Here is a 16,359-nt window from a genome sequence, read left to right on the forward strand (position 1 = left end):
CCTCTCCAGCATTTGTTGTTTGTAGATTTTCTGATGAAGCCCATTCTAACTGGTGTGAGGTGATACCTCATTGTAGTTTTGATTTGCATTTCTCTAATAATTAGTGATGTTGAGCAGCTTTTCATGTGCTTCTTGGCCATCTGTATGTCTTTAGAGAAACATCTATTTAGGTCTTCTGCCCATTTTTGAATTGGGTTGTTTGTTCTTTTAATATTGAGCTACATGAGCTGTTTATATATTTTGGAGATTAATCCTTTGTCCATTGATTTGTTTGCAAATATTTTCTCCCATTTTGAGGGTTGTTTTTTGTCTTTTTTATGGTTTCCTTTGCTGTGCAAAATCTTTGAAGTTTCATTAGGTCCCACTTGTTTATTTTTGTTTTTATTACCATTACTCTAGGAGGTGGATCAGAAAAGATCTTGCTGTGATTTATGTCAAAGAGTGTTCTTCCTATGTTTTCCTCTAAGAGTCTTACAGTGTCCAGTCTTACATTTGGGTCTCTAATCTATTTTGAGTTTATTTTTGTGTATGGTGTTAGGGAGTGTTCTAATTTCATTCTTTTACATGTAGCTGTCCAGTTTTCCTGGCACCACTTACTGAAGAGACTGTCTTCTCCATTGTATATCCTTGCCTCGTTTGTCATAGATTAGTTGATCATAGGTGTGTGGGTTTATCTCTGGGCTTTCTATCCTGTTCCATTGATCAATATTTCTGTTTTTGTGCCAGTACCATATTGTCTTGATTACTGTAGCTTTGTAGTATAGTCTGAAGTCAGGGAGTCTGATTCCTCCATTTTGTGTTTTTCCCTCAAGACTGCTTTGCCTATTTGGTGTCTTTTGTGTCTCTATACAAACTTTAAGATTTCTTGTTCTAATTCTGTTAAAAATGCCATTGGTAATTTGATAGGGATTGCATTGAATCTGTAGTTTTCTTTCGGTAGTATAGTCATTTTCACAATATTGATCCTTCCAATCCAAGAACATGGTATCTCTCCATCTGTTGGTATCATCTTTAATTTCTTTCATCAGTGTCTTATAGTTTTCTGCATAGAGGTCTTCTGTCTCCCTCGGTAGGTTTTTTCCTAGGTATTTTATTCTTTTTGTTGCAATGGTGAATGGTATTGTTTCCTTACTTTCTCTTTCTGATCTTTCATTGTTAGTGTATAGGAATGCAAGAGATTCCTGTGCATTAATTTTGTATCCTGCAACTTTACCAAATTCATTGATTAGCTCTAGTAGTTTTCTGGTAGCATCTTTAGGATTTTCTATGTATAGTATCATGTCATCTGCAAACAGTGACAGTTTTACTTCTTCTTTTCCAATTTGTATTCCTCTTATTTCTTTTTGTTCTCTGATTGCTATGGCTAGGACTTCCAAAACTATGTTGAATAGTGGTGAGAGTGGACATCCTTGTCCACAATTACCTTTTTTTAAAAAAAATTTATTAAGTATAGTTGATTTACAATGTTGTGTTAATTTCTGCTGTACAAAAAAGTGATTCAGTTATACATATATGTATATATTCTTTTTCATATTCTTTTCTATTATGGTTTATCACAGAATATTGAATATAGTTCCCTGTGCTATACAGTAGGACCTTGTTTATCTCTTCTATGTATAATAGTTTGGATCTGCTAATCCCAAACTCCCAGTACATCCCTTCCTCACCTCTCCTCCCCCTTGGCCATCACAAGTCTGGTCTCTATGTAAGTGAGTCTGTTTCTGTTTCACAGATAAGTTCATTTGTGTCACATTTTAGATTCCACATATAAGTGATATCATATGTATTTGTCCTCCGTCTGACTAACTTCACTTAGTATGATACTCTCTAGTAGCATCCATGTTGCTGCAAATGGCATTATTTCATTCTTTTTTATGGCTAAGTAGTATTTCATTGTATATATGTACCACATCATCTTTATCCATTCGTCGATGGACATATAGGTTGTTTTTCTGTCGTGGCTGTGGCAAATAGTGCTGCAGTGAACATTGGGGTGCATTTATCTTTTCAAATTATAGTTTTGTCCAGGTATATGCCCAGGAATGGGATTGCTGGATCATATGGCAACTCTATTTTTAGTTCTTTGAGGAACCTCCATACTGTTTTCCATAGTGGCTGCACCAACTTATAATGCAATTACCTTTTTGTTGTAAGTGAAAGTTTTTAATCTTTTGTCACTTTAATTCTGCTTATTGAGCTATAAATTCATTAGTACATCCATGCTACTGTAATATGATTGTACCATAGGTAAGTCTTGATCCCTAAATTATCCCAGATCTTCACAGTGAAAGTCATATCACTTTCCTTGCCTACTTATGGTCTTTATTACATTTTATTCCCCCTAAATAACACTTTAAATTAATTGAATACATGTTTAGCCTTCTATAGAACATTAAAAACATTTGAGCCTATTTTTAATTCCTTGGATGTGAAGGAAAGTATACATCCATATGTTTTCATATTTTATACAGTAGTCAAGTAGTTCTAAATTCAAGGGAGAATATCAAAGCATGAAAATATTTCTGTAATGTGGCTTAAGAGACATGTAGAAAACATAGTGCAGTTCTCTCACACCAGTTGAACTTCTTTTTCATTTGAAATGATCTTAAAAGGCTTGTATTTTTTACTTTTGAGACACCTTTAATTGTTCTGTATTTTCAGAATTGTAAACAGGAGCAGTCCCTGCTTTTCACCTCATTTGTTCTTGGAAATCACACTAGGGTATAGATTGTATTTTTTCTCACATGTTATAATGAGAAGATTCACAGCTGTGAATAATAGCACATTATCAAAGAAAAAGTATAACTGTAAAACCCCATAGGCAATTTAAAAAGAAAAATTAGGTCCACATCAAAACCAGAAACCATTGCCATCTTATAAACTAGGAAGCTGAGACACAGGCCATCAGACATCCTATACTTTCATTCATAGACCTAAGGGGCATAGAAAGGAAATTACCAGAATACTATGTTGTTTTTAATCCAGCTTCTTTTGAGAGGTACACAAAATTTGTGCTATAAATTGAATTCTCCGAACCATTCTCTGCAAGTCACTTAGTTGATTGTGTGTGTGTGTGTGCGCGTGTGCATGTGTGTGCACACATGCGCGCGCAGCTCTTTGCCATTTTATTATGTGCGGGTCCATGTAACCACTGCTACAATCAAGATACAGAAGTATTACAACACCTTAAAGAGCTCCCTCAGCTACCTCTTTATAGCACACCCATCCTCTTTCCTCCCCTCAACAATCCCTGACTCCTGACAACCACTAATCTATTCTCCATCTCATCTATTTCAAGTAGAATTTCATTTTGATTTATTTATAGTTATTGGAGACTATCTCTTTGTGTAGATATTTAGGTATGACATTATATAGACATAACTTAGTTTTGCTTGTGCTGACATTACCAGTTTCAGTGAGGGAAAAAACCTTGTAGTCGATTTTTTTTTTTTTTTTTTTTTTTTTGCTGCGTTGGGTCTTCGTTGCTATGCGCGCGCTTTCTCTAGTTGCAGCGAGTGGGGGCTACTCTTCATTGCAGTGCATGGGCTTCTCATTGCAGTGGCTTCTCTTGTTGTGGAGCACGGGCTCTAGGCATGAGGCCTTCAGTAGTTGTGGCACATGGGCTCAGTAGTTGTGGCTCGCGGGCTCTAGAGCGCAGGCTTAGTAGCTGTGGTGCATGGGCTTAGTTGTTCTGTGGCATGTGGGATCTTCCCGGACCAGGGCTTGAACCTGTGTCCCCTGCCCTGGCAGGCGGATTCTTGACCAGGGAAGTCCCCCTTTTAGTAGATTTGTAATGGTGATTTTTTTTTCCAACAACAGCTTCAACTTCTTTTTGTTTTATTGAAATATATGTTTTACAATAATGAAAAGAGGATATGATCAAAAGCAATATCTTTTGTATATTTTTATTTCAGGAAAATCCTGAATTTGATTTACATTTTGAAAAAATATATAAATGGGTTGCCAGCAGCACTGCTGAAAAGAATGCATTTATTTCATGCATTTGGAAACTGAACCAGCGATATCTCCGGAAGAAAATTGATTTTGTCAATGTTAGCTCACAGCTTTTGGAAGGTAAAGTTAAATAAAAACGTATATGTAAAATCAGGTATATCTGTAAGTGAATATATAATTTGGCATTACTCAAAGTATTTAAAACTCTGAATTATCTTTTTTGTAAAGGAATTTTAAGATAATTTTTCTTATTGCAGAAGTGATGCTTGTTCATTATAGAAAACTGATTCATTAAATTAAATGAAAATCACTTATAAACTTAATCCTCGGAGATAACTATGCATTTCTATGCATACTGAAATGCTTTTTTTTAAATAAAGAAATCTATGTTGCTACCTAACATGCCTTTTCATATAATGTTTCATGAACATTTTCCATGTTATTAAACACTTACCCCGACATTATTTTTAATGGCACCATAGTATTCCATTGTATTGGATATACTATAATTTTTTAACCACTTTAAAAAATTTTTCCAATCTTTGCTTATCTTAAACAGCTCTGAGATGAATATCCTTGTAGCTGTATTTTTGTGTAGAGTGTAGGTGTAGTGTTTAAGAAACAACTCTGGAGTCAGACTGCCTGGGTTCAAATACTGGCTTTGTCACTTACTATAGCTGTGTGACCTTGGGTTACTCTGTTTCAGTTTCTCGTATGTCAGAAACAGAGATAATAATAGTATCGACTCCATAGGATTGTTTTAAGGATTAAATTAATATATGAACATGATGAGAACAATGCCAGATATATAGTAAGAACTCAATTATATATTAACAATTATTATTCTATTATCAGGATAAAGTCTTAAGACGTGAGCTTAATTAGGGTATTTTAGATCAGTATGTCTTCACGAATATTACTAGGGATTATTTTGTGTTATAAGACAAAAACTCTACTGTTAATTGTTGAAAACATACAATGAGGTCTTTTTCTTTTAAAATATCTTTTATGAAGACATACACATTGTGAGAAGATGGGTTCTGTGTGCCTTGGGGATGCAATTTGTGTTGTATTCTTTATCTCAAAGAAAGCAATTGAAGTAACAGCAGGTGGACAGAGTTGTTGCCCCTTTATTGAGGAAAAAAAAAGTAGATTTGTTCTAAATTATATATTAGAAAGAAAACTTAGATTTGTCCTAAGTTGTATATTAGCATTTCAAAATAGAAGCTTCTGTTCTGTCAAGTGAAACATCTGAAATTGCCAATATTCAACCAGTTTGACCTATAAAAATGGCAGTTTCAGATGCTTCAGACTATTCCTTGACTTAGTCACTTGCCTCTGTCCCTTCTCCATTTTGTTTTACTTAATTCCTTTGCTGTTTGGTCATCTATCTTTCTCTCCCTAACTGTAGTATTCTTGTCCATCACTTATTAATTAGTGAGGCCATTACTGGTTTCAGGCTTGATGCTTGGAACTGGCAGAGGCAAGTCACATCTCTCAGGCCACATGCTTCTCCCTACAGTGGGGCTGGCCTTGTGTTGGAGCCCTCAGGGTTGCCATCTCGCCAACATTAGCCTCCAGTGTCTTGGTTGAGTGTGTTGAGGGAATAACCTTTAAGAAATTTATGGTAATTTTCCATGCTTTGAATAGTGGCTTAATTTGTTCTGAGTAGCTTTCTTTTTTTTTTTTAACCATTTCAGGGTTGAACATTCTGATCAGTGAATGATTCATAAGCTTTCTGTTCTGTTTTTGAATATGATGTGTTTCCAGATGTTACTTATTGCCTGAGATGTATTTTAAACCAATATATTTCATTCAGTCAACAATTATGGGCAAGTACATACCTACCTGTATTTACCTCATTAAGCAATATTACCAAAATCAATGAGAAGAGTATTGCTGTTTTTTGAGAATGAGGTGACTAGCTTTAAAAAAAGACAAGACATTTAATTTTTCAGGGCCTTAAATGAAGGTGTAGACATTTTTATTTTTATAAATATTACCTAATTGAGATCAATTTTAAGAATACTGAGATCCTTAAGGAGCTCATTTTGAAAATCACTTTCTATAAATTAGTAACTGTTGCTTTGGTTTAATGGAGTTCATATAGTAGCTTTATTAATGTCCATAAACTTGTTTAATGTTTTACTGGACTTTAAAATCATGACCACTAACTCCCATTTTTTAAAAAGAAGTCTCTAAGCTTTGGGTTATGTTAGAAAACAAATGAGAAATTATCAACATCTCCTTTTAAGAGCTAAGTAATCATTCAAGTAAGTAAGACTGTTCATTGGGAATGTTAGCAGTAGCAGCTTTAGTAGTTTTTATTGGTGACAATTGAATGTTCGTGCTAATAAATGGGGCTTCTTAGTACAATAAGGTTCTTAAAACAGGACCTTGTTAGCAGTTGAAGTAGAGTGAAGTTTTTGTTTGGGCTTTTCTTTTTCATTCTTGCAGCCAGATTTTTTTTTAAAATCTTTGACTTGACTCCTTAAAAGCCAGCTTGAACTGATAATCGTGTGTGTTTTTTTAAACTGCTTCCATCTTGTCCTTTCTAACAATGTTTTATGACTAATCCATTGTGAGGGAGTGTCTGGGTAAAGGTTTGGGCCTTGAGTGAAAATAACTAGACTAAACGCATGAGTCACAACTGACCTATAAGCAATCCCCAGGAAGTGATCTGTTTCCCAGTTTTCTCCTCCAAGGACTCGGCAGTACTGTTTCATAAACGACTAAGAGAAAATAGAAAGATAAATGTATTTTTAGTCACTGTCAGAAAATGAATTAAAAAAATGAACACTGGAAATTTAGCTTCTTGTGGATATTTCCAGTTTGTAGTTGTATTTGACATTGTCTTTTAAGCTTTAATGTAGCATGAAGTTCGAATGAAATATGGGTAGTATTTTTAAAATTTAAACCTGTGTACGTTTCTAGCCAGCTAATATTCTTTGCTTACTTTCCTCTGCTTTTTTCATACCTTTTTACTCTCCAGAACTGCCTAAAGTTACAGAAGGTGCGTAACACCTTTTCTTCTTATTCTATTCCATAGATTTTTATTACTTGACGTTGTTATGTACTGTTGGTTGCATACTTTATGAAATTGTGTGCAGGGAAAAGTATATTACTACAAAATCCATATGGTAATAAAAATCGATGATAGTATTCATTATTGACTTCCAAAGGGCTGTTTTATGGAAGAGAAAATACTTCTGAAGCAGTTATGATCATTTAAAATATTTGTTTATTTTTAAATATTTACTTGGGCAAGGAGCTGTACAGAATGGTTTAGGCATTCCCTGCCCCCTAGTGGCTAAGAAGCTGTCACACATGACAGTTTAACATTTCCACAGTGACTGTTTCAAAGGACTAGGAGCTCGGTGATGCTACTGTAAGGAACTTATATTTATATACTGTAATCTGTAATTGCCTGTACCAAAAGTTTACCCCCTCCTTTTTTTTCTGGGACATTATCTAAATCGGCCTAATTGCCATTCTTAAGAGTAAACCGTTTGTTACTTTGAATTAGGTGTTTTTTATTCTAGGACAAATGAACATATGTCACACTGAATGCAAATATTCATTTTCATACAAAATAATGAATATTTCAAACATCCAGTGTTTGTGATTTTAACATGTCACATGAGTTGATGAAAATCAATGACTTTGTTTCGAGGTTTATTTAGGGGTAAAAATTATTTTTTTCATTTTACCTCTCTTAACCTCAAGATTTATATAAATCCCACTTGCTGAGTGTATTCTCTCAAAAAACTGAACTGAGACATTTACCCAGAAAGCATCTCAGATTTGACCTCATGGTCTTTTGTTTTGAAGCGGGAAAACAGTTTAAATTTTTGTAATTTCACTCAGCCGTGTAGTTGTTGCTCTTCTTACTACAGTATACAGTTACTGAGAAAGTTTCTATTAGCTGATCTTTAGAAATTTTATTAACACGTGAAAAAATTTTAAAGAAAGAAATGGAAAATTCAGTTAATATTTTCAGTGCCCAAAATAAATTGTGAATTGTAGATGCATTTTTAAAATTTCAATTGAAAGTTATTTGGAGGAAAAAAACATAACAAAGATAACAGAAGAAAATGTTACCTGGGAAAAAAAGGGAAGCGAATTATTTTTCATGTGTCCTGAACTCATAATCATTGTTTTGTTAGAGCGACAGTCACTTCAGGTAGGGGGAAAGGTTAGTCTTGCACACATGCTTTGTTTCTGGTTTTGTATTTGTTTTATAGTTTATGTTTTGGGAAACTGTGACTAAAGCCTATTTTAACACAAGTCAATGAATTAGACTGCATGCTTTTGTTATAATAATTATGTTAACACATGCAGTTCTTCATAATAATAAGGGTTTTTTTCATACATTTTGAATCATTTTTTCCTATTTTTCAGCCACTAAATGTGACCTGTGCTTATAACTGACCTTACATATAAGTACAGTGCTATTGTCTGTCCTACTTTTTTTTACTACTTTATTTCTAATTTTTACCCTCTTTAAGAATCTGTACCAAGTGGAGAAAATCAGAGTGTGACAGGAGGCGATGAAGAAGCAGTGGATGAATACCAAGAGTTAAATGCAAGAGAAGAGCAGGATATTGAGATAATGATGGAAGGCTGTGAGTATGCAATTTCAAATGCCGAGGCCTTTGCAGAAAGGTTGTCCAGAGAGCTGCAGGTGCTAGATGGGGTAAGCCTTTCTTGTAATCTATGATTAGTGATGTGTGTGTAGTGAATTGAGGAGACTGGTGATGTTCATATTTTACTGCCTGAGCACTTAAGCCTGGGTAGTGTGATTATTGCTGTCTTTCTCTATAAGTGCATTACCAGCTGCCATCAGTCTTTCGCTGTTCTTGTTCAAAAGACAACCATTCCTAATAGGCCAATGAAGGCAGTTGCCTGAGGTTCTGGATTTGGGGAGCTTCTTGATTTGAAGTGATGGAAGTAAAAAGTAGCCAGCCTGAAACCAACTTGAGGGTTGATTCCCGCAGCCTCTGAAACACCTCAGAATAGTTCAATGCAAAAGAATAGCGTTTTTGTGGTTTGAAGGAAGAAAAAAAGGTACAGGTTAGAAAGAGAGAAATTGGGCTGAAAGAAGTGAATCATGTACCCAAAGAGAGCAAGATAGTGTGGTGAAAACAGAGAGCCAGGGGAAAAGGATGTTTGACTCCCCTGCTGAAATGTTTTGGAATAGACTCTATTCATTTGTATGCAAATTTCTAAGTTTGTATCTAAATGCACATCTTTATTTATCTACTTTTTTTTAGAAAGTAAAAAGCTGCAGGTAGCACCTCTGTTGTGAGAAAAGCCTAAAATGGGAACATTTGGGGGTTTTTTATTTTGTTTAGACAAGGTATGCATTTAAGAAAAATCCTCAGAGAATAAAAAATATTTAAAGACTTAAAGAACGTTAAGGTACATGAAAGGTACAGAAGTTATGTGATTGAACTCAGGCCCAGAGATTACACGAACAGTCCAAGCTTACAAATCTATAAAACCCTCTGGAAGTAAAGCCTAAAAGAGACTTCAAGATGTTAAAGTAGAAATTGTCCTGGGTCAGTTCAAGCCCATCTCTGCTGCTTGATGTCAGTGGGTCTGAGCCCTGCTGCCTTTACAGTTGGGCTGCACCTACAATTGAGTTATTATAAATAGTGTATAAAATAACACATGTGAAATTATAGCATCAACTGTACAATGATACTCTTTTAATTCCTTGTCCAAATTTTTTCCTCATATTGTGTTATCTGCCTTCTTCATGTGGCTTAGTGATTTGTATTATCTTTTCTAGTTAATATTGCATCTGTGTTGCAAGTCATCATATTACTTTGCAGTTTAATTTTGGATTTGAAAGCTTCCATATTTCAGGCAATTCAGAATCAATAGTCAGAATCATTTAGAAAACATTAATAAAGGGATGGTGGTTTGTTACTGCTTTGCCTCGAAAAAAAAGTAGTCGCAAATGAAAGAGAAAAGAAAGAATACCATAGAAGGAGCTATCTTATGGCAACAGGCTCTTCCACATCCTGTTAGTAGAAATCATACAACAGTTATAAATTAGTTCCATGAATTCTTCAAAGGCTGGCATACTACTGCTACCCTCTTGACTAAGGTATTAACGTAGATGATTCTGCTTTTGTTTAGGGTTTTATGTAAATATTACAGAGTATAGAAAATTTTTATAGCTAATAGAGTTGGAAGAAGTATCAGAGATGACATAGTGTAATGCCACTTAATTTATAGAAATGAGAATATACCATTACTGATGATACATCGTGGGGCAGAGCCCTACTTGTTCAGTCTGCAGAAATATGCAATACTGAGGTATGGTCCCTAACCTTGATATAAGGGAAAGTGTACTTTCCTGAAATACTGTGTAAAAAAGTGGAATGTAAACACAAAATGATAAATTAGATGTTTAAATGTGTATGTCAACCTTTGTTACTCTGCTGTCAAAGAGATTTATCAATATTTCATTTTTATACCACTTTTACACATTTGAAGAATACAAAGTATTACTTATCTTTTTAACTTTGTAGGCCAACATCCAGTCAATCATGGCCTCCGAAAAGCAAGTAAACATCCTAATGAACTTGCTGGACGAGGCTCTAAAGGAGGTGGATCAGATTGAATTGAAACTGAGCAGTTATGAGGAAATGCTCCAAAGTGTAAAAGAACAAATGGATCAGATCTCTGAGAGCAACCACCTGATTCATCTTAGTAACACTAATAATGTAAAACTCCTATCAGAGATAGAGTTCCTTGTGGTAAGCATGATTATAAATTACCAACAACAATAAAAAAAATCTAATGATAATATGTAAAACCCATTTGTAAACATTTTCTAATTTCCTTAGGAGAGCAAGATTTAAAAATACTGAAATTCCAAAGAGCTAGTAATAGGATTGAGTAGCATCTTACCTGTAAATTTCCTGAAGAGTACATGTACAAACGGTGTATTTATATATATTCCAGAACCACATGGACTTGGCCAAAGGTCATATAAAGGCCCTTCAGGAAGGAGATCTTGCTTCCTCCAGGGGCATCGAGGCCTGTACCAACGCCGCAGATGCCCTTCTGCAGTGCATGAATGTGGCTCTTCGACCAGGTATGACAACAAAATCTGCCCAAGAACCTGAGACTAAGCCTGTGACTTAGTATAAAGCTTTTGACAAGAAGTTCATGGGGCAAGTGGTTTAGGGTTACATTCTTAGCTATTAAAACAAATTTCACTTATTATCAAACATAATTCATATTAGCACTAAGAAATTTTTCATTTCAGTTCCTTCTGATTGACATCAATGACTGGTTAACACCAGGATTTTTCTTCAGTACTGTCTATAGAACCTGGCACAAAGTAGATGACATAAGGTTTTGCTATGCCAGCAGTTCCAAAACTTGAGTTTGCATTAGAATCACCTAGAGCAGGGGTCCCAAACCCCCGGGGCTGCGACTGGTACTGGTCCGCGGCCTGTTAGGAACTGGGCCGCGCAGCAGGAGGTGAGCGGCGGACGAGTGAGCGAAGCTTCATCTGCCGCTCCCCATCGCTCGCATTCCGCCTGAACCATCCCCGCCACCACCATCTGTGGAGAAATTGTCTTCCACGAAACTGGTCCCTGGTGCCAAAAAGGTTGGGGACCACTGACCTAGAAGGCTTACGAAAATACAGATTGCCAGGTGCCACCTCCAGAATCAGTAGGTCTGGGCTGAGACCTTGGAATCCATATTTCTAACAGTTCCCAGATGATGCTGAGGCAGGACCACACTGTGAGAACCACTGTGCTATACTATTTTTTTCCCTTTACCTTTCTTTTACAAAGCATACGAATAAACCAGTAAAACTTTGGGTTCTTCAAAACTGAAATATGGATACTGTTATAAAGGTATTCATTAAACATCGAGGAACTCTTTTTACGCATTAAATAAGTCAAAAAATGTTATGATTTCAGGCCATGACATGCTTCTGGCAGTCAAACAGCAACAGCAGCGTTTCAGTGATTTGCGAGAGCATTTTGCCCGGAGACTAGCCAGTCACCTCAACAATGTTTTTGTTCAACAGGTAATTTTATTTTATTATTAATACCGGCATGTTCCTGTAACCTGTTTATATATATATTAACTTAAAAATAATATATATTAGCTTAAAATTAAATTCCCAGAAAAAATTTTAGTGTGTTTAATTGGGATCACAGTATATTCCTGCACACATTTCTTTGATTTTAATATTTTTAAATTTTAATATTTGTAAATACATCTACGAGCAGACATGCGCATATTTGCTCGTAGATGTATTTGGGGCCTCAGTGGCCTCCTTAGGAAGACAGTCTAGTTCCTTTTAGCTAAAACTCCCTGAGTTTTAAATAACTATGCTTACATGTTGCATATACCATTTAGACATTCTTATTTATAAAAATAAGTCCAAACCTGTTAACATGTTTACTGTTTGGCTTGTTTTATTTTTTAGTATTTTGAATACTGAGAACTAGGACTTGATTCCATGTTTGAAGTGTTTCATTGGCTTCATGTACTTACATATATGAGAAAAATGACTAAGTCAGTTGTAAATTCCAGTTGATTTAATCTTATATAAACCCTTTGCATTTTTATATGGAAAGGGATATTATAATTAAGGTTGTGGCAATGATAATAATGCTAATAATATTATTAAGGGTACCTTAGAGGGATTTGAATAGAAGGCATTTTAATATCTGGGCATTTTAATAAATTAGGTTTCATATATTTTTCATCTCCTTTATTTTAATAGGGTTATTGGGCAAAAAAAAAATTGAGGGAAACTCTGTTCATCAAGAAATGCTGTCTGAAATACTAGATTCTTATTTTGTTTTCACTTTGTAGTATTCTAAAACAATTGTATTTACTATATTTTATTTCTGATTAGTTTACTCAGGCCCTCCTTCAACTCTATAACAGGTCCTACTTTCTTTCGGTGCCTGTGAGTACATCAACTTTGGCTCCAGCTTCTTTGATTCTTTTCTTTTTTCTGTAAAGTTTACTAAACTTAACAGCAGCAGAATCTTTATAGATTATAATTTACTGATTTAAGCTACCTGTTAACCATATTTATAGCAGTTTTTTAATGTCCCATAACAAAAAGTTTATTTAGGCCAAAAAAGCATTTAATCTCAGTCTGCTTGCCTTTCTTCCTGTCATTCTATCAGTCACTCACTTTCTCCTTCATATATTTAGAAATCATTTGCCAAGTGATTAGAGATGCATACCAGACATTTACTTGGAATAGATGAGAGGCTGATTCTGCCCTCAAGTCACTCACAGTCTAGAGAAGGGAGATATAATAGACTGATGGACTGAGGGGGGGTATATGTTATGATAGTGGTACTGTGGGAGCATAAAGGAAGGCCATCTAACTAAGCATGCAAGGGGGAAATTGGGGAAGACTCTCTTAACATTTTACTTGACGTGAAAAGCATCAAGAAAAAAGTAAACCTAGAAATCATGTAGGAAATACTAATGCACATTTTACTTACACTATTATTTCAATAATATCTATTTCTACACAGTTCTCTAGTTTTTAAAAATAATCCTGTTGACAGTGATACAGGCCACACTTGTAGATGGTACTGAAAATACTAGTCAGTAAACGATAATCCTTTCTGCACCCTTAATTGTTTGTTGTAACATGCTACTGTTTATGATTTTGCTTCCTTGCCTTATAAACTAATGGCTTTGTTTAAAGTGAATGCTTCCGAGTTCTGAAAATCTAATATGTATTGTTACATGTGAGTAATGCATGTTGAAAACCAGAATGTTGCAACAACCTAGAATGTGCTGAAGAAGGTGGAGGACAATGTCCCAAGTATAGAAAAGAGATTTTCTGTGTGTTAAATTTAATGCATTGTGTCACCTAGCAAAAGAGTTGGGAAACATGGGTATTTCTATTCCTGGTTGTGGGACACACTAGCTGGGAAAATTTGATTACCATATTATGGTTTATCTCTTTGTCAGTCACCAGATTTTTATTGCATGCCTGTTTTGTACTCAGTGTCATCCATATATAAGAATAAGAAATGACTCCCACCCTCAAGATGCTTGTGAGGAGGTGTTAAAAGTAATGTACTTAAAGCTGTACAGCAGTGTATACAGAGTACCTTGGAGACATTGAAGGTTCAGTTCCAGACCACCACAATAAAATGAATATCTCAATAAAGCAAGTCACACAAATTTTTTTGTTTCCCAGTGCATGTAAAATTTATGTTTACACTATATTGTAGCCTATTAAGTGTACAATAGCATTATGTCTAACAAAATGTACACACCTTAATTTAAAAAATACTTTATTTCTAAAAATTGCTGACCATCATCTGAGCCTTCAATGAGTCATAATATTTTTGCTGGTGGGGGGGGGTCTTTCCTCGATGTTGACGGCACTGAGGGATCAAGGTGGTGGTTGCTGAAGAGTGGGGTGGCTATGGCAATTTTAAAAAATAAGACAATGAAGTTTGCTATAATGATTGACTTCTCCATTCTCAAACAGTTTCTCTGGGGCATGCAATGCTGGTGATAGCATTTTACCCACAGTAGAACTTCTTTCAAAACTGGAGTCAGTCCTGTCAAATCCTGCCGCTGTTTTATCAACTAAGTTTATGTAATAGCCTAAATCCTTTGTTGTCATTTCAATAGTCTTCACAGCACCTTCACCAGGAGTAGATTCCATCTCAAGAAACCACTTTCTTTGCTCAGCCATAAGAAGCAACTCCTCATCCGTTAAAATCCATTAAGTGAGATTATAGCAATTCAGTCACATCTTCAGGCTCCACTTCTAATTCTACTTCTCTTGCTATTTCTACCACATCTGTAGTTACTTCCTCAACTGAAGTCTTGAACCCCTCAAAGTCATTCATGAGGGTTGGAATCAGCTTCTTCCAAAACTCCTGTTAATGTTGATATTTTGATCTCTTCTCATGAATCACGAATGTTCTTAATGGCATCTAGAGTGGTGAATCCTTTCCAACAGGTTTTCAGTGGTCTTTACCCAGGTCTATCAGAGGAATCACTATATCTATGGCAGCTGTGGCCTTACAAAATGTTATTTCTTAAATAATAAGACTTAAGGGGCTTCCTTGGTGGTGCAGTGGTTGAAAGTCCGCCTGCTGATGCAGGGGACACGGGTTCGTGCCCCGGTCCGGGAAGATCCCACATGCCGCAGAGTGGCTAGACCCGTGAGCCATGGCCGCTGAGCCTGCGCGTCCGGAGCCTGTGTTCCGCAACGGGAGAGGCCACAACAGTGAGAGGCCCGCGTACCGCAAAAAAAAAAAAAAATGTGGCACAGAGACATGGAGTGAGTCAATGCTCTTAGAAAAATGGCGCCAGTACACTTGCTTGACACAGCGTTGCCATAAACCTTCAATTTGTAAAACATGCAATTTCTGCAAAGCGCAGTAAAAGCACAATAAAATGAGATACGCTTGTATATTAAATTGCTAATTGTATAGCCACATATACATAATATTCATATGTATAAGTGCTAAAGAGGTTTAATCAAAAGTGAGTTTACTGAGGATTTAAATAGTCAGATATGGCATCACAGATTAAGACAAGTCTTGAACAGAGTTCTTGCAATGCAATTTATAGCAAATGTATAGGTATAATATTATAACTACTGTACAGAAGAATCTGGTGGAAATAATCTAATGACCACAACATAACAGCGATTTAAGAGCACTGATTTCTGGTCTTTTTAAAATTCATACATCAATAAAATTAAATTTGGAGACTGACCAAGTCACCAATTTATTTTACCAAGTAAAAACCTTAAAAAAGAAATATCTCCATCTGCTTTCACTATCGTTTTATTTCTAAAATGACATTTGGTACTAAAAGAAAAGGAAGAACATAATTTCAGACTTTCTAAATTAATACATTTACCTTTATGAGAAACTGGCTTTTCTTGTTTTCTTTTTGTTTTCTTGTTTTCTTATTGCTGCGGGCCAGTGAGAACATCTTCATATTTGGGAATCACTGATTCAGAGCATACTCTCTGTGATGCAACTTTCACAGTAATACGTCCACATAGCTATATTTTAATGAAACTTGAAATGTGTTTTTAATATTCACTTCTTACTGTAATATAAGAGTAATATTTTTAACAATTGGCAGATGTTTTTGGCTCTTTTAGATCTTTTTACATACTCAGCTTCCATTGAAATGATAGACTCTTACCCATAACTTACACGTTTACTAGGGAGTCATGTATCTAGAAATATATTCATCTGGGGGAATCAGACCAGTTACACTAATTAGGATTCTGATATTGGAAGCAGGCAATCAAATTAAGGCTAATAAAATTGAGGAAATATTTGCAGAAGGGATATGTCACTGTAAAAAATTTTTTGGTTTTTTGAAAGATTTGTCTTGAAAGGATAA

The 16,359-nt window shown here is 35.4% G+C and overlaps 1 protein-coding gene across 8 annotated transcripts in view; it reads left to right on the forward strand.

The window, feature by feature from the left end:
• The window catches only part of EXOC1 (exocyst complex component 1), a 61,406-nt gene that overhangs the window by 11,544 nt on the left and 33,503 nt on the right, over positions 1 to 16,359 (forward strand). For 4 of the 8 annotated variants that reach the window (XM_073805288.1, XM_073805292.1, XM_073805287.1 and 1 more), the window contains exons 4-9: positions 3,915 to 4,074; positions 8,463 to 8,650; positions 10,497 to 10,724; positions 10,933 to 11,065; positions 11,907 to 12,016; positions 12,857 to 12,910. In XM_073805288.1, the coding sequence (XP_073661389.1) occupies positions 3,915 to 4,074; positions 8,463 to 8,650; positions 10,497 to 10,724; positions 10,933 to 11,065; positions 11,907 to 12,016; positions 12,857 to 12,910 (873 nt within the window). The remainder of the gene's footprint in view (positions 1 to 3,914; positions 4,075 to 8,462; positions 8,651 to 10,496; positions 10,725 to 10,932; positions 11,066 to 11,906; positions 12,017 to 12,856; positions 12,911 to 16,359) is intronic. The other 4 variants (XM_073805289.1, XM_019928149.3, XM_073805291.1 and 1 more) reach the window with 2 other exon arrangements.

This window comes from Tursiops truncatus, chromosome 5 (genome assembly GCF_011762595.2).
Source record: "Tursiops truncatus isolate mTurTru1 chromosome 5, mTurTru1.mat.Y, whole genome shotgun sequence".
In the NCBI taxonomy this organism is placed as follows: domain Eukaryota; kingdom Metazoa; phylum Chordata; class Mammalia; order Artiodactyla; family Delphinidae; genus Tursiops; species Tursiops truncatus.